Source organism: Polypterus senegalus, chromosome 9, assembly GCF_016835505.1.
Source record: "Polypterus senegalus isolate Bchr_013 chromosome 9, ASM1683550v1, whole genome shotgun sequence".
Lineage (NCBI taxonomy): Eukaryota > Metazoa > Chordata > Cladistia > Polypteriformes > Polypteridae > Polypterus > Polypterus senegalus.
Window position 1 is genome coordinate 3,872,593 of NC_053162.1, and position 23,730 is coordinate 3,896,322.

Consider the following 23,730-nt stretch of genomic DNA (forward strand, 5'->3'; position numbering starts at 1 on the left):
TATTTTAATTCTTACTTTGCCTCTTTTCTCTTTTCTTCATCATGTAACGCACTTTGAGCTCCAGTATTTATATGAAAATGTGCGACAGAAATAAACGTTGTTGTTGTTGTTGTAATTCACTGCTTGAGTCTCTGCTACCCAACCCATAAAAAAGAGACAATGAAGTGGGTGGAGGACCCTAAATTAGTAACACTTATTACATTTCCATACATTTTCTAATAATCCTGATCAGGTCCTGGTGGTGGTCAGCTAATGGCTTCTCTGTATTACCAAAGCGGTTTCCTGGAATAAGTGAGTTAACCATGCCAAAAAGTGAAGATTTTACTATTTTTCAGTCATGGTGATTCACAATCCTAAAGATGCATCGGAGGCAGAAAAGAAGTTTGAAGTTCCATGACATGTCTCTTTAACCTCTTGTGTAGGAATGAAGGGATGGGAATGGGTGGTTGCTAGGTACCATATATACTCACGTATAAGTCGGGTCTTGATAGCCTAAAAATCAATCGTAAAATAAGACCCCGACTTATACGCCTGTTCTAAAATGCGACACTTCTTGCCTCCTCCAATCTCGCATCAGTCTCTCAGATGCATTGAATTTTGTTTCAATGATGTTTAGTTTAAAAACAGCTTCATATTTCCTTCTGATCGAACGCTCCATCGTAGATGAGGGATGCTCTTTCGATAAAGGTTGTGAGATACACCAAACAGTGCAAATGTCGCTTTGGAATAGTTCAGGTATCACCGTGTGGTCACGTAGGCACAATGCATAGAAAGATAAAGGCCGTGCTCTCCGTGGGTACTCTCTCAGGTGGGTGTTAGCATGGCGTAATCTCTTAGACCAATAGCGTGAGTTTTCCGCATTCGATTTATACGATCGACATTATAATCCATCCATCCATTATCCAACCCACTATATCCCAACTACAGGGTCTCACGAGGGTCTGCTGGAGCCAATCCCAGCCAACACAGGGCGCAAGGCAGGAACCAAATCCCGGGCAGGGTGCCAGCCTACCACAGGGCACACACACATACACCAGGGACAATTTAGAATTGCCAATGAACCTAACCTGCATATCTTTGGACTGTGGGAGGAAACCCACGCAGACACAGAGAGAACATGCAGACTCCACGCCCCTAACTGCGAGGCAGCAGCGCTACCCACTGCGCCACCATGCCGCCCACCGACATTATAAAATATCAGAAATTACAGGGGAAAATCAAGTCCACTGGCGAACTTATCCGCGAATATATACAGTAACTGTGTGAGAGGGAAGCTCGTCTTGTAGCGAGAAAACACGTAAATGTGCACAAACACTCGCTTTGGTGTGTCTTCATGCGGAAAAATATGCAGCATGTCTCTGTCAAGATTTGGTGTTATGAAGTATTATCTGGCACTTGAATTCAGGATTTTGGAGTTGAAGGGCTCTGTTTCTGTTAATTCTTTATGGTTTACATGCTGTGTTTTATTTTTGCAACGTCTTGGGTGTCTTTTTATGTTCTGATCGCCTCCACATTGAGTTCCCGTCATTAGGTCCACTTCCCCGTGTTTCGAGGGGCGTGGCTTCAAAGGTGGTGACCACCTCGTAATTGACGGGGGAAAAAAAAATGATTCGTTTTCCTCATCCAATCTGTGGATACCAAAAAATCTATTAAAAAAAATCGAATATAAAATATTCTCACATGTTTGAGCTCTTGGCTATTCTTCTGATTTTGATTTTGTCTCACATTCTAATTACGTTTTCCTGGTTTGTCCTTTTTTATTTTTCTTTCTTATGCTCATCTCATAAGGTTTACACGTCAGGACGGTCACATTTTTAACAAACATATGTGGTGTGTCACGCATGCGCGTCTGAAGTTTATGATAACCCACTGGGCGAGAGAGGGCGCTGTCGGCAGCCATTTCTTCTTCTTCTTCTTTTCTCCTCTCGGCAGCTCTGAGAAACCGCCCAGTGAAGGCACTTAGCCCCGCCCCTTTCCGACTGCCGCGAGTTACAAGAAGCCTGGCTGCCCAAAAGGAGGCATCTTTGTACAAGTTGAGCGGACTGCAGGAGGGAGCTCCTGTGAAGGACCCTATTTTGTGATGCCTTTTGAGCCAATTTCTTTAGTTTTTTTGCCTTGAGAGTGCCAGAAATTAGAGGAGGACGACCTGGTTGGTGTCCCAATCATTCTACATTGTTTGTTGTCATTGTCATTACTGCACCTGGTCACAAGTGATACGAATGAGGGTCATAAATAAAAAAGTTTTCCCGAGATGGTATGGATTACATCACTGGTTGTCAACCTGTGGGGCGGGCCCCCCTAGGGGGGCGCAAAGTAACAAAAATGGGGGCTCGAAGATGTGAAAAAAAGAAAACAAGAATCATCTATCCATCCATTATCCAACCTGCTATATCCTAACTACAGGGTCACGGGAGTCTGCTGGAGCCAATACCAGACAACACAGGGCACAAGGCAGGAAACAAACTCCGGGCAGGGCGCCAGCTCACCACAGGGCAAACACACACCAAGCACCCACTATGGACAATTTAGAACCACCAATGCACCTAACCTGCATGTCTTTGGACTGTGGGAGGAACCCCAAGTATACACGGAGAGAAGATGCAAACTCCACGCAGGGAGGACCGGGGAAGCAAACCCAGACGGGTCTCCTTACTGCGAGGCAGCAGTGCTACCCACTGCGCCACTGTGCTGCCCAAACAAGAATCAAAAATATGAAAAATACATCTATTGAAACGTAAACAAATTAGCTTAAACCACATTCTGATACTAGAAAACTTAAATTTAGAGTTAGATAAATAATGATGAAAGTTAAGTAGGTATAGTAAAATATGCATCTATGATATATCATTAATTAAAAAAGAACAAATTGGAATTAGCGGGCTCCTTTCAAAAAAAACCTTAGGGGTGCACGATTAAAACTGTTATGAAAACTCGGGTCGCAAATACTTAAAGGTTGAAAAACGCTGACTTACATGCATTACAACTCCATGGAAAAAAATGCAAGTAAGTATGGAAGTATGAACGAGGGATTAAGGAGCAATATTCCTTTTTTTTTTTCACCCCAAAAAACATTTGAACCTTCAAAAAAACATTGTAGCGACTTTCACGTTTCGCATTCGTGAAATTGCCTGCAGAATAAATTTGAGTGTCATTTTTATGAAACTCTATACAAATCGAAACTTGGCTGGTTTGCTAATCGCTAGAAACCGAGTAGGAGACCAACGTGTTTTTAAAAATGTTCAAAATTAATGATGTGTCTCCTGCAGGTCCATACCGTCTTCTAATGGATGCCACAATTTCTGTTAATGGTTTCTATGCTGTTACCAGGCAACTTGAAGTGCACAATGTGTGACATCATCGATGTAATTGTTTGAATGTCAGTGCCATGCATTTCATGGGCGCCTGAGATTTCAGATTCTTTCAAATCTCACATCTTTACCGATCCTTCTTGTTAGCATTTTCTGATAAAAGAATCTCCTGTTTTCTCGAAACGTTTAAGGTCGGCTCGAATTTGGCTCTGCTTAGAAAGCGCTGGCTATGAAATCCTGCACTGTTTCCCAAGTTCAATTCTCGGTCGACATGCTGATTTTTTTATTGTACAACTTCCCTTACTTTGACATCACAATTTGTCCCCACTTGAAACTAATCTACACATTTTTGGGCCTGTGCAGGCCGACAGCCTGCCTTGTTAAGTTTGGAGCTAGGCTTCCTGGTGGTGAGGCCTATTCTGGGAAGTCAGACGTGGGTTTTGTGTTTTTCTTTTTCATTTTATTTTATGGTTCCTGTTTTGTTGTGGGGCGACACAGTGGCACAGTGGGTAGCGCTGCTGCCGTGCAGTAAGGTGACCTGGGTTCGCTTCCCAGGTCCTCCCTGCGTGGAGTTTGCTTGTTCTCCCCATCTCTGCGTGGGTTTCCTCCCACAGTCCAAAGACATGCAGGTGAGGTGCATTGGCGATCTGAAATGTGTGAAATCTGTGTGTGTGTGTGTGTGTGTGTGTGTGTGTCCTGCGGTGGGCAGGCGCCCTGCCCTGGGTTTGTTTCCTGCCTTGCGCCCTGTGTAGGCTGGGATTGGCTCCAGCAGATCCCCGTGAGCCTGTAGTTGGGATATAGCAGGTTGGATAATGGATGGATGGATGGATGTTTTGTTGTGCCACCCTCTTGTGTATTTTTTATACTGCTTAAATATTTACAATTGAACTGAAAATGAAGAGAAGCCTGAGCTGTCGGAGTCATTGATTGCACAAAAAAGACCCTCCACAGCCCCAGCATTTGATAAGCTTTTTATCTTTTACACTTTTTCTTCTAAGCCAAGTAAACAAAACAAAAAAAAGATCCTCAAAGTGTTGCCTTTCAGACTGAAAACCCCTTTGCCGAGTGGCCAGGGACAGACAGCACCGAGATCTTCTAAAATCGAAGGAGGCGACATGGCAGGAAATGCGGAGGGACATTTTTTAGTGGATTCTAGGATTTAAAAGCTAGTGAGCTGATCAAGTGCAGCTGGGACCTTCGATGTATTAAAAAGGTGAGGATGGCAAAGAGATAAGGGGATGCATGGCAGTACACCAGCTCACCCACCTACCCACTTAGTGACGTAATGTCAATGTCTTCCAACAAGACCTTCAGGGCTGAGAGAGTCTTTGAAAGGGGCTTACTGGGAGCAGGCAGTCACCCTTTGAAAGGAATTCTTTAGGCCAACCACATTACATGGTGGCACAGTGGTAGCGCTGCTGCCTCGCAGTAAGAAGACCTGGGTTTGGTTCCCGAGTCCTCTCTGCGTGGAGTTTGCATGTTCTCCCCGTGTCTGCGTGGGTTTCCTCCCACAGTCCAAAGACATGCAGGTTAGGTGGATTGGCGATTGTAAATTGTCCCTTGTGTGTTGTTGGTGTGTGTGTGTGTGTGTGTGTGCCCTGCGGTGGGCTGGCACCCTGCCCGGGTTTGTTTCCTGCCTGGTGCCCTGTGTTGGCTGAGATTGGCTCCAGCAGACCCCCGTGACCCTGTGTTAGGGTATAGCGGGTTGGATAATGGAGGAATGGACATTATGTGAAATCTGAATAGGACTGAGATAAAACCAACACCCATTGGGGTGGAGAGTTCCGGAAGCCTGGCTCTTTAAATGACAGGCAGAAATCAGAGGCAGCCACAGGATGTTTTATTAAAGTGACCACCATACTTCAGGGACTTCATGCGAGGACACACAGCAACTTGTATTAATGACTTGAGGTCAACGACTCACAGAGACACCCACTGTTGAATTCTCCGTCATGTTCTTTTGGTAGTTTATTTGCAGTTACCGTATATACTCGCGTTTAAGTTCTCCTGTCGATAAGTCGGGGCTTAATTTTTACCGTATAATATCCAGTATTTTATAATGTCAGTTGTATAAGTCCATCCATCCATCCATCACCCAACCCACAATATCCTAACTACAGGGTCACGGGGGTCTGCTGGAGCCAATCCCAGCCAACACAGGACACAAGGCATGAAACAAACCCCGGGCAGGGCGCCAGCCCACCACAGGGCACACACAAACACACACCGGGACAATTTAGGATGGCCAATGCACCTAACCTGCATGTCTTTGGACTGTGGGAGGAAACCCACGCACCTATCTATCATATTGTGCCTTTCACATCTATCTATCTATCTATCTATCTATCTATCTATCTATCTATCTATCTAACTATCATATAGCGCCTTTCACATCTATCTATTTATCTATCTATCTATCTATCTATCTATTATATAGTGCCTTTCATATCTATCTATCTATCTATCATATAGTGCCTTTCTATCTATCTATCTATCTATCTATCTATCTATCTATCTATCTATCTATTATATTGTGCCTTTCACATCTATCTATCTATCTATCTATCTATCTATCTATCTATCTATCTATCTATCTATCTATCTATCATATAGTGCCTTTCGTATTTACCAATCTATCTAATCAAGAAGACATATTTTGAGAAAACTGGCATGTAAATTATATTTTATATTCTACAGAATATGAATGACTAGTGGTGAATTGTGAGTACATAGAGGCTGAAAGTTATAAATATTTTATAAATGTTATAGCCGTGTGTGTATTAGTCTGACTGTTGTTGTAGTATGATGTTTATATAGTGCCTTTCGTATATACTTGATATAGTAGTGCCATGCTTGTCTATCTTTTTGACAGTTCATTTCTCTTTTCATTTCTCTGTCCAGTATATCGCTCTGTTATTTATTGCTGTTCTTACTCATATCTAGCATGTCTTGTGTCTTTCATTTCTATCTCTCTATAGTATAGTGCCCTTTTATTATATATTTATATTTATTCATATAGTGCCTTTTCTATTTATTTATCTATCTATCTCTTATATAGCTCCCTTCATGGCCCTATCTCCATCTCTCACTAAGTTAAGATGGACTGACGGACTGTGCCCGGCTGCCTTTTCTCTCATGCCAGTGTCCACCCGTCTCTTTGTCTCAGCTCTGGCCACTCTGCATCATTCTGCGTCTTTTCTGTTTTTATCTATCAGCCGGCATCCTGCACATTTTTCGTGATGAGCCTATCTCTCATCGAGTGACATGTGGCACTGGCACTGACATCATAAATCTCAGAAATGAGATGGATAAGCAAGCTGCTTAAACATGAAAATGACCCGAGTGTGTGGCGACCTCTCCTCCTTGATCCAGCAGCAGCCTTCAGATTTTCACGATGCTTTGCCCACAATGTGAGTGGAGGAAAAGATTTGCTCTGCTGCTCTTATTTTATTCTTTATCATATTTTTCTTTGGTTCAAGATGCTCTTTTACTGGATGGTGATCACCAAATGAAATTTCTCAGAATTGCAAAACATGTAAATGTGCCGAGCATATTATTGATCTGCCATCAGTCTCAGCCTTTGTGCAATCTGCCCTCAGGGGTTTTTCTGCATGCAATCATTAATTACACCTAAGTGGCGACTCTCTGCGTGTCCACCTGACCGTCCATTTTCAAGTTTGCAGTCGTGTCCCCCACAATTCCCCTTTTGTTTGCCATTAAAATGGCAATGGGATTTGGACCTACTGGAGAGTCCTGGGTCAGGTTGGCAGATAAGGTCAGGTCAAGATGCGTGGGGTACACCCTTCCGAAAAAAGAACAGCTCGGGGTCCTGGTTAGCAACCCCCCAAGCAGACACGTGGTCCACTCCCACCCTCTATCTGTTGAAGCCAGTTGTTATGTGGGTGTCCCCTTGGCCTGGTGAAGCCACTCGGGTCCCCAACAATAAGGAATCACCTTCAAGTAATCGCACCACATGGTCGTAGTGCCGTAACTGACGCTCCTTCACAGTGCAGGTCATGTGCCTCATTCGGGACTCGGTCAGCAACACAAAGTCAAACCAGCGGCCCCATGGATTCTCTGAAGAGACACAGGAGTCCAGTCTTCATCTCGGGTCACTGGATAGCGTCCATGTCTCACAAACAAACAGGGGGCACCAGGACTCTAAAGACTTGGACCTTCGTTCTTTTGCAGAGATATCAGGAGTGCCACACACCCATTTCTAGAGACCTCATGACCCCCCCGTGCCATCCCAATCAGTCTACTGACTTCATAGGAAGAGTCACCAGAGTCATGAATGTCACTGCTGAGGTCAGTAAACCTCTCAATGATGAGGTCACACTCTCTCTGCAGACAGACACCCTGCTGATGGCCGTGCCGAAGAAGTCATTAAAGGCCTGGATGTTGGTTTTTATCAGGACACTCACAAGCCCAGGCACTCAGACTCTTCACTCAGAGCCTCCATTGACTCCATGAAGATCACAGCATCGTCAGCAAAGTCGAGATCAGTGAATCTTTCTTCACCAACAGATGCGCCCACAGCTGCTGGACCGCACGAGCCTGGCCAACACACAGTCCATGCAAGCATTGAACAGAGTAGGAGCAGAAGACACCACCCCGATGGACCCTAACTGAGATGTTCTGCTTCCATTCTGCACAACACTCACAGTCCCAGTGTTCAGGCCAGCCATGATATCCAGCAACCTTGAGGGGATCCCACAAACGCTCATGATGTCCCACAGGGCCACAGCTCGATCAACTGAGTCGAATGCTTTATGAAAATCGACAAAGGCTGCAAAGAAACTTTGCTGATATTCACGTTTGCGCTCCATGAGAACCTCAGTGCCAGGATGTGGTCGATGGTGGACTTCTTAGGTGTAAAACCAGACTGCTCCTGTCACTGGTAGGTAAGCAGGTGTTCACAGATCCTGTTGAGGACGACTGTAGTGAGGACCTCACCTGGCACCGAGAACAATGTGATCCCCCTGTAGTTGCTGCAATCCAGGTGATCACCCTTCCCTTTCCAGATAGGGACGACAAGTCCCATTGTCCAGTCAGGTGGGATGATGCCTGTCTCCAAAAATGGAAGCAAAGATTGCTGGCAATGCCAGGAGGACAGTCTGACCAGCAGCTTGGAGAAGTTCACCGCCATTTATCTATTTATTATATAGTCCTTTTCACATCTATCTATCTATCTATCTATCTATCTATCTATCTATCTATCTATCTATCTATCTATCTATCTATCTATCTATCTATCTATCATATAGTGCTTAATCTATCTATCTATCTATCTATCTATCTATCTATCTATCTATCTATCTATCTATCATATATTGCCTTTCACATCCTATCTATCTATCTATCTATCTCAGTGAAACTGGGGGTTTCACAGCTAATTGGGGGTCAGCATCGAGAACCGCGCTCTCAGAGATATCCAACGTCCCAGCCGGAGGATCAGCTTTGAACAACTGCTCAAAGTAGCCAGCCCAGCGGGTCACAACTGCAGTGTCATCCGTAAGGACCGCTCCGCCGGTGGATCAGGCCCAAGTGACATCGTCTCTGATTCCTCAGAGTGGTTCTCCTGTCTCATGTACTTTTAGTGTTTATCATGCCATGGTGAGGAAGGCCAGTGGCATACACAGAGCCATTGTTTTTGACACTTATGGGCACCGCTCACTTTGGTAAACGGGCACAGAAGACTCTGTGCTGGACCAGGAATTTCAAGGTCCTGTCTTGGTAACCCTAATAAGAAACCCGACTCAAGTAGTGACTTCAAGCATGGGCTCCATTAATGAGTCAATCTGTCCTAGAAGCCCTGGGTGCAAGGAACCTAACCTGGATGGAATGTCAGTACACCATAGTGCACACTTACACACACACACACACACACAATTGAAGGGGAACAATTTAATGTCACCTGTCCCCCCTTTATCTGCATAAGCATTGGATCTGAGAGGGCTTGAGATCTACGCTGTCAGACGCAGAAACTACAATTTGACTGGAATTTAAATCCATGTCTCTGGCAACAGTAACCACTGCCCTGCCATTCTGCCCTCTCCAGAATTTGCACACAAAATGAATGACATTATCAAGAGACACCTAATCCAGTTCTGGGGGTGCAGATGGGGTCTGTTCAGGTAGCAGCTTACAATATTGGACAGGAACAAAATCCATTAGAGCCTTCTATATTCTTTGCAATTACTTACTAAACTAAATATATATTCACATACACACCACACTCACCGGCCACTTTATTGGGTACACCTTGTCGATGTCCGGATGGACCCCCTTTTGCCTTCAGAACTGCCCTAATTCTTCATGGCACAGACTCAACAAGGAGCTGGAAACATAACATTCCTCAGGGATTTTGCTCCATATTGACATGACAGCATCACACAGTTCCTGCTGATTTATCGGCTGCACATCCAGGATGTGAATCACCCGTCCCACCACATCTCAAAGGTGCTCTACTCGATTGAGATCTGGTGACAGTGGAGGCCATTTGAGTGCAGTAAACTCATTGTTATGTTCAAGAAACCAGTCTCAGATGATTTGATCTCTCTGACATGGCATGTTATCCTGCTGGAAATCACCATCAGAAGATGGTGGTCATAAAGGGATGATCATGGTCAGCAACAACACTCAGGTAGGCCGTGGCATTTAAACGATGATCAGTTGGTACTAAGGGGCCTAAAGTGTGCCAAGAAAATATCTCCACACACCATTACACCACCAGCACCAGTCTGAACTGTTCATTCAAGGCAGGATGGATCCCTGCTTTCATGTTGTTGATGTCAAATTCTGACATCTGAATGTCGCAGCAGAAATCGAGACTTGTCAGACCAGGCAACATTTTTCCAATCTTCTATTGTCCAGATTTGGTGACCCCTTGTGAATTGTAACCTCAGTTGTTTGTTCTTAGCAGGCAGGAGTGGCACCCGCTGTGGTCTCCTGCTGCTGTAGCTCATCTTCTTCAAGGTTTGATGTGTTTCTTACTCAGAGATGCTCTTCTGCACACCTCTGTTGTAACGAGTGCTGATTTGAGTTCCTGTTGCCTTTCTGTCATCTCCGACCACTCTGGCCATTCACCTTGGACCTCAACATGGCATTGTCACCCAGAAAACTGCCCACTCACTGGATATTTTCCCTTTTTCAGACCATTCGCTGTAAACCCTAGAGATGGTTGTGTGTGAAAATCCCAGTAGAACAGCAGTTTCTGAAATACAAAGACCAGCCCATCTGGCACCAACAACAATGGAACAATGTTCAGAGTCACTTCAATCACCTTTCTTCGTCATTCTGATGCTCAGTTTGGACTTCAGCAGGTCGTCTTGTCAATGAAATGCATTGAGTTTCTGCCATGTGATTGGCTCATTAGATACTGGTGTTAACAAACAGTTGTACTGGTGTACCTAATAAAGTTGACAGTGAGTGTATATATATATATATATATATATATATCAAACCCGCTATATCCTAACTACAGGGTCACGGGGTCTGCTAGAACCAATCCCAGCCAACACAGGGTGCAAGGCAGGAAACAAACTCAGGGCAGGGCGCCAGCCCACAACATGTATATATATTTATACATGAGTTAAGGATGTACACATAATGCAGACATAAGGATATCTGTTGATCTCCAGCTACAACTCTACAAATATATCAATTAGGACTTTCTTGATCTTCCTTTGACTGTATGAGTTTGCCTCCAGGTCCTCTGGTTTTTCTCTCTCATTCCTGAGGGCAAACCAGTTTAGTCAATTGGTGATTTCATGCAGGCAGTTGTGTCAGCGGTTATGTTCCACGGCGAGCTGAGACCTCGTTCAGTGTTTAAAGGTTTATGAGGTCATTACTATCACAAGTATCGAGATGTGAACTAAGCAGGTTTGAGAATGTCATGTTCTGGAGTGTCCACATGTTCTTCAGTTGTAGGCCGGCACTCCCATCATGAGTTCATTCCTGCCCTGCACCCAATATGGCTGGGAAGGGCTCTGCACCTCAGTGACTCTGAATTGGATTAGGCAGGATGGAGAATGTCATGTTATATCATACTATCTATCTGTTACATATATATATATATATATATATATATATATATATATATATATATATATATATATATATATATATACAGTATATACATATATATATATATAAAATCTACTCTCTCTCTCTTTATATATATAAAATCCTATGTCACTTTTATGTCACGCTTTAAATCAAGCTTATTTTAAAACATACACATATATGTCTGGGTTCATTATTTTCAGAATGTATCGAACTTTAATGTGATGTTGTTAGATTTTCAGATTATCATTCTGTTTTTAAAACAGCGTTTCTCAACCTTCACATATTTGCGACCCGAGTTTTCATAACAGTTTTAATCGCGCCCACCTAACGTTTTTTAGAAAGGAGCCCACTAATACCAATTTGTACTTTTTTAATTAATGATATATAATAGATGCATATTTTATTATACCTACTTAACTTTTATCGACATTTATCTAACTCTATTTTTATTTTTCTATTATCAGAATGTAGTTTAAGTTACTTTGTTTTGGTTTCAACAGATGTATTTTTCATATTTTCGATTCTTGCTTTCTTTTTTTCACATCTTCATGCCCCCCTTTTTGTTACTTCTTGGGCTCACCCCACAGTTTGAGAACCATTAAACTAAAATATCAAGAAAATCATTCATCAAACTTAGTGGACCTCAGTTTAACGGGGATACTCCCTCCAATCGGTAAGAGAGTAAATATGTTATTCTCATTTCATGATTTTTACTCCAATAAATAATAATTAATTTTTCTTTTACATATTTATAGAATTTCATGATTTTGACTCCAATAAATAATAATTTTTCTTTTGTACACTTACGGATTTTACTAATATTCTGGCCACAACTGGGGGTTGGGCGCCGAAGGTGCCCGGGGGGCTTCACCCGAAATATATATATATATATATATATATATATATATATATATATATATATATATATATATTTATACACACACACACATACATACATATATATTCTGCCCCTCGTGTTGTGAATGGGGGATTGGCTGAACGTACGCTAAGGAGATGTGGATGGATCAGTTGTATATATAACAGCATGTGTAGCAGTATACATAAAGACTTGTACATACATATTTTACTTCACTTCCAGGCTATTTCCTGATGATGGGATAACCTCCATTCCTCAGAAACCCTGATTTGGATTGGTTGGGCTGCACTTGATCACAACATTCTCATTGCACATGCAAATACAAATCTAAGTCTTCAATGTACACAAAACAATAGATTTGAACATAAATTTTAAATTATGTTGTATAAAAATATCACTTTTCTCTTTTATACAGGCACCCCATCCAGGGCCATGCACCCAATGCTGCAGAATTAAGTGGATTGGTGAATGCTGTGCTTTACAGTATATACAACATCCTATTTCTCTTTATTTGCTTTCATCTTGTCCAGAACTGGACCCTACCTTGCTGCCATGGGTGATGGTGTGTCGCTGGCTTTTGGATTATGTTAGACAGGTTTAAAAATATATATATATTTAATTTATAGAACATACACCATGTTACATATAAGAAGCATCATCTTTCCCTTTTCGACTGGCATCCCATGCAAGGTTAGTCCTTACCTTCTGTCAAATGGCCCTGAATTAGGGTCCTGCTCCTGGCAACCCTGATTTGTATTGGGTAGCCTGCATTTACTGTCGCTACTAGACGTGTAAGTAAGACTTTCAGGGTACTATGAAAACAAGACTATACATGTGAACCATAAAGCTGTCTATCTGTCAATTATGGTGTACATGAAAATTATTATATTTCTCTTATAGACTGTGCTGCTGATTCCTGTTATGCGCCTTATGCTTGATGAGTTTGATAGAGCTCAGGATTAATTGGGCTTTGAATGAAAATGATGTAGTAAGGTAATAGTATATATATATATATATATATATATATATATATATATATATATATATATATATATATATATATATATACAGTGGTGTGAAAAACTATTTGCCCCCTTCCTGATTTCTTATTCTTTTGTCACACAAAATGTTTCTGATCATCAAACACATTTAACCATTAGTCAAATATAACACAAGTAAACACAAACTGCAGTTTTTAAATGATGGTTTTATTATTTAGGGAGAAAAAATCCAAACCTACATGGCCCTGTGTGAAAAGTAATTGCCCCTGAACCTAATAACTGGTTGGGCCACCCTTAGCAGCAATAACTGCAATCAAGCGTTTGCGATAACTTGCAATGAGTCTTTTACAGCGCTCTGGAGGAATTTTGGCCCACTCATCTTTGCAGAATTGTTGTAATTCAGCTTTATTTGAGGGTTTTCTAGCATGAAGCGCCTTTTTAAGGTCATGCCATAGCATCTCAATTGGATTCAGGTCAGGACTTTGACTAGGCCACTCCAAAGTCTTCATTTTGTTTTCTTCAGCCATTCAGAGGTGGATTTGCTGGTGTGTTTTGGGTCATTGTCCTGTTGCAGCACCCAAGATCGCTTCAGCTTGAGTTGACGAACAGATGGCGGACATTCTCCTTCAGGATTTTTGGTAGACAGTAGAATTCATGGTTCCATCTATCACAGCAAGCCTTCCAGGTCCTGAAGCAGCAAAACAACCCCAGACCATCACACTACCACCACCATATTTTACTGTTGGTATGATGTTCTTTTTCTGAAATGCTGTGTTCCTTTTACGCCAGATGTAACGGGACATTTGCCTTCCAAAAGTTCAACTTTTGTCTCATCAGTCCACAAGGTATTTTCCCAAAAGTCTTGGCAATCATTGAGATGTTTCTTAGCAAAATTGAGACGAGCCCTAATGTTCTTTTTGCTTAACAGTGGTTTGCGTCTTGGAAATCTGCCATGCAGGCCGGTTTGCCCAGTCTCTTTCTTATGGTGGAGTCGTGAACACTGACCTTAATTGAGGCAAGTGAGGCCTGCAGTTCTTTAGATGTTGTCCTGGGGTCTTTTGTGACCTCTCGGATGAGTCGTCTCTGCGCTCTTGGGGTAATTTTGGTCGGCCGGCCACTCCTGGGAAGGTTCACCACTGTTCCATGTTTTTGCCATTTGTGGATAATGGCTCTCACTGTGGTTCGCTGGAGTCCCAAAGCTTTAGAAATGGCTTTATAACCTTTACCAGACTGATAGATCTCAATGACTTCTGTTCTCATTTGTTCCTGAATTTCTTTGGATCTTGGCATGATGTCTAGCTTTTGAGGTGCTTTTGGTCTACTTCTCTGTGTCAGGCAGCTCCTATTGAAGTGATTTCTTGATTGAAACAGGTGTGGCAGTAATCAGGAAATTGAACTCAGGTGTGATACACCACAGTTAGGTGATTTTTGAACAAGGGGGCAATTACTTTTTCACACAGGGCCATGTAGGTTTGGATTTTTTTCTCCCTAAATAATAAAACCATCATTTAAAAACTGCATTTTGTGTTTACTTGTGTTATATTTGACTAATGGTTAAATGTGTTTGATGATCAGAAACATTTTGTGTGACAAACATGCAAAAGAATAAGAAATCAGGAAGGGGGCAAATAGTTTTTCACACCACTGTATATATATATATATATCAATCCATTTTCCAACCCGCTGAATCCGAACACAGGGTCATGGGGGTCTGCTGGAGCCAATCCCAGCCAGCACTGGGTGCAAGGCAGGAAACAAACCACGGGCAGGACGCCAGCCCACCATAGGGCACACACACACTCACACCAAGCACACACCAGGGACGATTTAGGATTGCCAATGCACCTAACCTGCATGTCTTTTGACTGGAAACCCACTCGGGGAGAACATGCAAACTCCATGTGGGGAGGACCCGAGAAGTGAATCCAGGTCACCTTACAGCGAGACAGCAGCGCTACCACTGTGCCACCGTGCTACCCATATTATATTATATTATATTGATTCACAAAAACATCTTATTTAGTTTCTATAAGGCATTTCATGTGTTATATAACTATAGTTATATAATTTTTCAGACTGTCATCTCATCCAGTGCTAATTCCCATGTTGAACCCAATGGTGTATAATACGTTCCTGGCCCTGTAACCCCTAATTGGATTAAGCAGGTTGAGAGAATGTCATCTTGGATATGTTTTATGTATGTATGTATGTATTTATTTATTTATTTATTTATTTACACACATACACTGCATGTATGTAACACTGTATTTCTCTTGTAAGACTTTCAACTTATTCAGGGCTGCTTCCTACCCTGCACCAGTTGGTGCTGGGATGGCTATGGCTTTGGTTTATTTGTATTAGGGGAATTAGATATTATATTATCCATCCAACCATTATCCAACCTGCTATATCCTAACTACAGGGTCACGGTGGTCTGCTGGAGCCAATTCCAGCCAACACAGGGCGCAAGACGATATTATATTATATTATATTATATTATATTATATTATGTGAGAAGATTATCATATTTCACTATTAGACTGGCATCCCATCAAGTTTCTGTTGCTGCCTTGTGCTCACTAGTGCTGGCATAGGCCACTGCAAGCCTGAATTGGATTCAACTGGCTGCAGAATATTGTTTTATGATTTATTTATGAATGTATGTATGTATTTATGCTTGAAAAATAGCATATGTAAATAAAATATCATAGTTTATTTTTGGGCTGTCATCCCATTCAGGGTTGGTTCCTGCCTTCTCTCCTGAGGCGCTGGGTTAGGCTCCTGCTCCTGACATCCTTGATGTGGATTGGGAGAGCTGCAGTTTCTGTCATTATTCTGGTTACATACATATAAAAGATTGTAACTTTAGTGTGAACACAAGAAAGTAAATTTGATCTTAAATGTTTTATAATGCTGTAAATATTCTTCTTCTTCTCTGCTGCTTAGATTAAGTGCTGGCCCCTGTGACTATGAGCTGGAGTGAGCAGTCTGGAAGTACACGTATATACAGTATAAAACCCTATGCCTAATACTATATTATTTACTTGTATGTCTATGCGTAATGTATGTTTATTTACAGAATGTAATATTTCTCTTTTTAGATTTGTATCTTATCCAGGGCAGGTTCCTGCTTTTTCCCTACTGGTTCTCGCTCTCATTTGCATTGGACAATGTTGTATTATATTCTATGTAGATAACATGACATTTCATACGTGTTTTATAACTCTTATCAAATCTCTCCTGTAGACCCCATCCAGTCCAGTGTTGATTCCCGCCTTGCACCCGATTCTGCTTGGCTACTCTGTAATATCCCGCCCCCCCAAATGCCCCTGCTTTCATTTATGGTCTCCTCTGCCATGAGCAGTCCTCCCATTGTTCTCCCCTCTTCTGTTGTGAGTCCTTCCTCCCACAATAACCCAAAGAACTGCAGCCATGAATCACGGCAGGTCTCATCTGTTTTTGCCAACTCCTCTGACAAGTGACCTTGCAGCTTCAGCTTCTGCTGGCCCCTCCCAGCCCTCCTCACTCAGCCCCTCCCTCCCTCCCCCCCTCCGTCCCTCCCTCCTCCCCTGATTGGCTGAGTGCTCCTTCTGCTGCTCCTCCTCCTTTGGCCTATTCCTCTGCTGTGGGCAGGACTAACTGCACTCCTGGCACCTCCCCCTGGCAGGTAAGTCATTAGTCAGCCCTCCCACCGCTCAGGTGCACAGACCAAACTGGATTTGCGTCGCCGTTCATTATTATTTGTTAGGTTGTGTTTCTGGGCCTACCTAATTTTTGCATGCATGCACGGAGCCTTTCTTCGAGATTTGACACTCTGTTCTGTAGCTCCTCGTAGTCATAGGCGCCAATCTCCTCCTGAAGTTCGTTAAGAACTGACGTCAGATTCTGGACTTCCTCTTTAAACTGCAATACCAATTTTGCATCGGCTTTGTACTCCTCCAACACTGGTATCAAAGGCCTAAGTTCCTCCATTTTCGCTTTAATTGCCTGAAAGGTTAAAATAAGCTTGGTTCAGTGCCATGCGTGCAAAAGTCTACAACACCCTATCTGTGCTACGCCCTCTCTGACTGCCTGCCGTGGGTGCGAGATGTGCCTATCGCTGGGAAAGATGGCCGGTCCCTTAGACATTCGGCATATCAAACAGTCTTCAGTACACCAAGAACAATTGGGAAAGACCTTTATTCATCATCGTTTAAAATGCAACATCTTAGGGTTACATGCTTCAAATCACATACAACAAAGTTTCTCAGTTCTCTTTGTTTAGTAACCAAATATGCATTGACAAAAAAAAAAAAAAAATCAAATGAAATCAAAACCAATAAAAATATAAAAAAGAGGAGGTCAACTAATCATGAAATGCTTCTACATTTGCATGCAGGAGGATCTTGGCAGTGGTCAGGTTCCTTAGTGTTAAAGGTGCTAATTTGGAATAAACTGCATGGTTGCAAAAACTCTGAGGCCCAGTTCATGGTTACAATGGATTGACCTGCTTCTTCAGTCACTGCAGCACTGATAAAATTTCTTAAAGTTAGCCCTGCAAGCAAGAAAACGAGATACGGTTGAGGAACTAGCTCACTAACCTAACTAAAAGACATCAACAATGACAGACGGCGGAGGGCACGGTCAGGCCAGCATGCACACATTTACAGAATATACCCCCACCCCAGCCCACCCTAGCCCACCCGACACCCTCATCAGAGCCCCTTCAAAAACAAAGGTGACATTGGAACTGCAGAGAGCACCAGAAATCTGGAAGGGAGAGACTCGGTGCCAGGAGGTGGCATGCCGGTCACATCAAACCGGTGGCTTCTCACTTCTGGGACAGCACAGTGAAGGGCATTGTGGGGTAAGAGGAGCCGCAAAAGAGCCTGCTGGGTGTTTTACACATCTCTTTATCTTGAGGGTCCAAAACAGCAAGGGGGCCTCACTGATGTGTGTGTGTGTGTGTGTGTGTGTGTTGTCACTATGGGCACTACGCCCTCCAGAGGCTGAATCTCAATTGATCTTGTATGTGGGTGCTGTGAGTGTGAAGGGACCCCGTAATGGACTTTATAGTGACGGGGTTGGGGTTCGCTCATGCTGGCCCAGCTCAGTTTTCACCATCTTGCTACTGGGGTTGACAACCTACTGGATTAAATCAGTAAGTGAGTGTTGTATTATATCGCATATACATATTATTGTGTTTCATTTTGACACTGGCATCCCTTTCGGGTCAATTCCTAATGCCACCGGGATCGGCTCCAGCCTGAAATGGCCCCGACAGGATTAAATATGTCTGAGAATTGACTGATATGATATGTTATATATACCACATAGTCTCAAATGTTGCTTTTCAACTGGTATCACATTCTGGGCTGGTTTCCTGCCTTGCTCTTGATGCTGCCAGGACAGGCTCCAGCTTTAAATGATTCTGAGCTTGATTAAAGCCAATCTGGGAATGTCATGTGATGTAAAGCCTGCACATTATTATATTTCACTTTTAGACTGGCACCCCATTCTGGGTCGGGTCCTGTCGTGTACTGATGCTGGTGGGACAGGTGCCTAGGAGTCCAAAGGGAATTAAATGGGTTTAAAAATGCTATGCGTGACATGTTATGTTGTGTATGCAAATTGTTATATTTTACTTTTCCAATGATGTCCAGTCCAGAGTGGTTCCCACCTTACACCTGATGATTCCGGAATATTCTAAATGACTCTGACTCTGATTGAACTGTTTCAAGTATGTGATGTGATGTGATGTGTGCATATAATTATATCTCAATTTTACACTGGCATGCAATTCTGGGTTGGTGCCTGCCTTGTTCCTGATGCTGGTGAGACAGGCATCCACTGCTAATGACTCCAGAATTAATTGAATGAATTTAGGAATGCTATGCGTGACATGTTATGTTATGTGTGCACATTGTTATATTTTACTTTTAGAATGGTGGTCCAGATCAGAGTGGTCCCCACCCCCCCCACCACTTACTCCTGATGATGCTGGACTATTCTAAATGACTCTGAATCTGATTAAACTGTTCTGAGAATGGTAGGCGACGTGATGTGATGTGTGCACATAATTATAGCTCAATTAATAATAATTCTTTGCATTTATATAGCGTTTTTCTCACTACTCAAAGCGCTCAGCAATTGCAGGTTAAGGGCCTCGCTCAAAGGCCCAACAGAGCAGAGTCCCTTTTGGCATTTACAGGATTCAATTTTACATTGGCATGCAGTACTGGGTTGGTTCCTGCCTTGTTGCTGATGCTGGTGGGAAAGGCCTCCTCTGCAAGTGACTCTAACTTGATTAGATGGGTTTAAGAATGTTATTCATGATATGTTACTTTATGTTATGTCGCGTTCTGCTATTATAATTCACTTTTACACTGGTTTCCAGTCTGGAGTTTATTCCCACTTTGCTCCTGATGCTGCCAGGATAGGCTCCTGCTCTAAATGAACTCTTAATTCTACTAAACTTGTTTAAGAAGGTGATGTGATGTGATGTGATGTTATTTTTAATTTTTAGACTGGTGTCCAATTGAGAGTTAGTTCCTGCCTTGCTCTCTGTGTTGCTGGGATAGGCTCCAGCTGTAAAAGACTCTGAACTTGATTCAGTTTTAGGATGTTAGATTATGCAACTTTGTGTTCTTTCATGCATGCACATGCTATTATATTTAACTTCTGTGCTGGTCTGTCATCCAGGGTTAGTTGCCTTTGAAGGTTCCATCTCACTGTGACCCTGATTTGGATTAAGTGGGTCTGAGGATGTACGTTATGTTGTATATACAGTACGTATCATCAGATTCCTATTATTGGAGTTTCTCTCCCAATGTCTATGTGTGCCTTCCCTCTGTGTCTTCCATTTAGCATCTCACGTGTCCAAGTTGTGTGCGGTCAGGTCAGCTGGTCAGCTGGTCCTCCTAAATTGGCTCAATGGCTCAGTCTAAGTGTGTGTGTTTGTGGGGGGGTCGCGATATAGTGGGCTTAGAAAATGGATAGCTGGATAGATGTAAACTACACTACACTACACTACACTACACTACACTATACTACACGGTTGAATGTTTCCATACCATACTATACTAAACGATACTATACTATGATCAAATATACAATACTATACTATAATGCAATTTAATAAGTATGCTGCACCTTATTATGCTATAATAAAAAATATAAAATACTATAACATCCTACACTATAGCGTAATACAATGCAACAAAAAATATTTTTACTATACTATACTAAAATACAACATAAAATATTTATACTATACTATTATATACTATACTATACCATCCTATACTCTACTAAAATACAACATAAAATATTTATACTATACTATACCATTCTATACTAAAACAAAATATAATACAACATAAAACATTTATACCATACTATACTATGCTATACTATGGTATACTGTAATGTACTATACTATACTATCCTATACTAAAACATAATAAAATACAACATAAATTATTTAAACTATACTATAATGCACTATACTATACCATAGTATATTAAAACATAATAAAATACAATAAATCATAAAATATTTATACTACACTATGCTACACTATACTATAGCAGAATATAAGGCAATATAAATACACTAATTATATTATGTTGTAACATTCTATTCTATAATGTGGTGGACTGCACTGCCATCCAAGGTGGTCCCCTGCCTTATAACCAATACAGGTGGTGGCAACTCTCGCCCCTGGCAGCCTGCAGATAATGAGAAGGTTATGTAATGAAGGCAGCACAGCGGCTCAAGCTCACCCTTACAGTCTCAGTATCCTCAAGTTCAGGCCTTGTCCATTTAGAGTTTGTGTGTCCCTCTCATGTTGGCATGGGTGTTGTGTTTTCCTGTTTTTTGTCTTCTGCATCTCAAAGATGTGCATGCTACATTAACTGAGCCTTTACATTGGACCAGTGTGATTTGGTGTGCAGTACAAAGCTCTAGAGAGTACCAGTAGCCTGTCGAGTTGGAGGGGTCACTTACTGCTTATATGAAAGACTGGGAGGTGAGGTGGCAGAAGAGTGTGGTGCCTGTGATGGAGTGTGTGTGAGCAATGGACAACTGAGTGTGGACAAACAGACTGCAATCTGAACCTGTGGAACTAGGTTAAGGTCACCTAATTTATCTGTCTGTGTGACCCTTGTTTATTGCCCCTTTAATCATCCCTCCTTTGTGATTTTTGTTTTGACAAAGGTTTGGATTTTACTGCTCAATTGTCCAGGTTAGGGTGCAAACAGGTAATGAAAGAGGATAAATGTTGTTAATTATTTTGATAGAAAACAAAGTACTGACATACATCTAACTATTGAAACAGTTCTTCAACAGAACCTCACCAGTGGGCACCGTGGGGATTGAAAAACCTGGCATTTATTTTTGAAGGAGGACCACTGAGGTTATACTCTTGTCATGCCACCATACACTTTCAAAGCAACCCTTTCTTTGCCAAATAAAAGGTTTTCAGAAATTCCAGCTTTTGTGTCATTTGTACCTGAGGCCCATTATGTGTCCTGAACAGGATAATCAGATGTCACCATTAAACCAGGAGCCACCAACCTGGCAAAGTCGAAATGGTCACAGATTGTTGGGTTGGGTTTGACAGTCTAAACTGCGGCAGCCGGATGTCTGGAAATACCAATCAGCTATATAGTGCCTTTCATATCTATCTATCTATCTATCTATCTATCTATCTATCTATCTATCTATCTGTTATATAGTGCCTTTCCTATCTATCTACCTATCTGTCTATCATATAGTGCCTTTCATATCTATCAATCTATCTATCTATTATATAGTGCCTTTCATATCTATCTATCTATCTATCTATCTATTATATAGTGCCTTTCATATCTATCAATCTATCTATCTATCTATCTATTATATAGTGCCTTTCACATCTATGTATCTATCTATCATATAGTGCCTTTCCTATCTATCTATCTATCTGTTATATAGTGCCCTTCATATCTGTCTATCTATCTATGAATATGTCTAGTATATATACTGCATTTCATTATCTACTTATCTTGGCATTTAGTTTACATAGTGCCTTTTATTATCAATCTGTCTATCTCTTTTATATAATGATTTTTATTATCTGTCTAATTTATATAGTGCCTTTCATTATCAATGTGTGTAGTATAAATAGTGTTATTTCATTACCTACAAATAATGTTTACTTACTGCCCTTCATTATTAATGTATCTAGTAATATAGTGGATTTCATTACATTTATAACTAGTACATTTTATTGTACTTATCTAGGCATTGCATTTATATAGTGCCTTTCGTTGTAATTGTGCGTAGTATAAACGTTGTTATTCATTATTTATATATCTAATTTATATAGAGCCTTTTATTATGTTCATATCTAGGTATTTAATTTATTTAGAGCTTTTCATTACCTATCTTTATATCTTATTTATATAATGCTCTCTATCGAATTTTTATAGTGCCTTTCATTCTCAATGTGTGTAGTATAGTGTATTTCATTATCCATACATCTAGCTTATATACTGTAGTGCCGTTCATTGTCAATGCATCTATTATATATAGTGGATTTCATTATCTTTATATCTAATAATTTATATTATTTGTATAATGCCTTTTATTGTGTACTTATCTAGGTATTTAGTTTATAGTGCCTTTTTATCTATTTATTTAGGCATCTAGCTCATATAGTGACTCTATGTATTTATCTATCTAGCTATCTATCTGTTGTCTAGTTTATTTTATGCCCTTCATTATCCATGTGTATAGTTTATATAGTGACTTGTGTTATTTGTCTATCGTGTGCCTTTCATTTCTGCCTGTCTAGTTTATATAGTGCCTTCCATGATCTATTTACACATCTAGTCTATACAGTGTTTTATTCTCTATCTCTCTAGTTTATATAGACCCTTTAATTAACTACATGTCTAATTTAACATTCATTATTTATATATATATATTTGTCTAGTTTACATATAGGCCGGCATGGTGGTGCAGTGGGTAGCGCTGCTGCCTCGCAGTAAGGTGGGTTCGCTTCCCGGGTCCTCCCTGTGTGGAGTTTGCATGCTCTCCCAGTATCTGCATGGGTTTCATCCCACAGTCCAAAGACATGCAGGTGAGGTGCATTGGTGATTCTAAATTGTCCCTGGTGTGTGGGTGTGTGTGTGCCCTGAGGTGGGCTGGCGCCATGCCCAGGGTTTGTTTCCTGCCTTGTGCCCTGTGTTGGCTGGGACTGGCTCCAGCAGACCCCTGTGACCCTGTAGTTAGGAAATAGTGGGTTGGATAATGGATGGGTGGATGTATAGTTTACATATATAGCACCTTTCACTATCTATATATCTAGTTTATATATTGCCTATCATTATTCATTTAGCTATCTAGTTTACACATAGAGTGTCTTTCATTATCTTTCTACTTTCCATATTTCTACAGTACTTTTCATTTATATATTTCTTTCTCTAATTTGTACCATGCCTTTTATTC

At 41.4% G+C, this 23,730-nt stretch overlaps 1 protein-coding gene across 3 annotated transcripts in view; it reads right to left on the minus strand.

Moving 5' to 3' along the window:
- LOC120535076 (noelin) overlaps window positions 1–23,730 on the minus strand; it is a 155,272-nt gene that overhangs the window by 33,623 nt on the left and 97,919 nt on the right. For all 3 annotated transcript variants that reach the window (XM_039762622.1, XM_039762621.1, XM_039762623.1), the window contains exon 4: window positions 17,024–17,243. In XM_039762622.1, coding sequence (XP_039618556.1) covers window positions 17,024–17,243 — 220 coding nt within the window. The remainder of the gene's footprint in view (window positions 1–17,023; window positions 17,244–23,730) is intronic.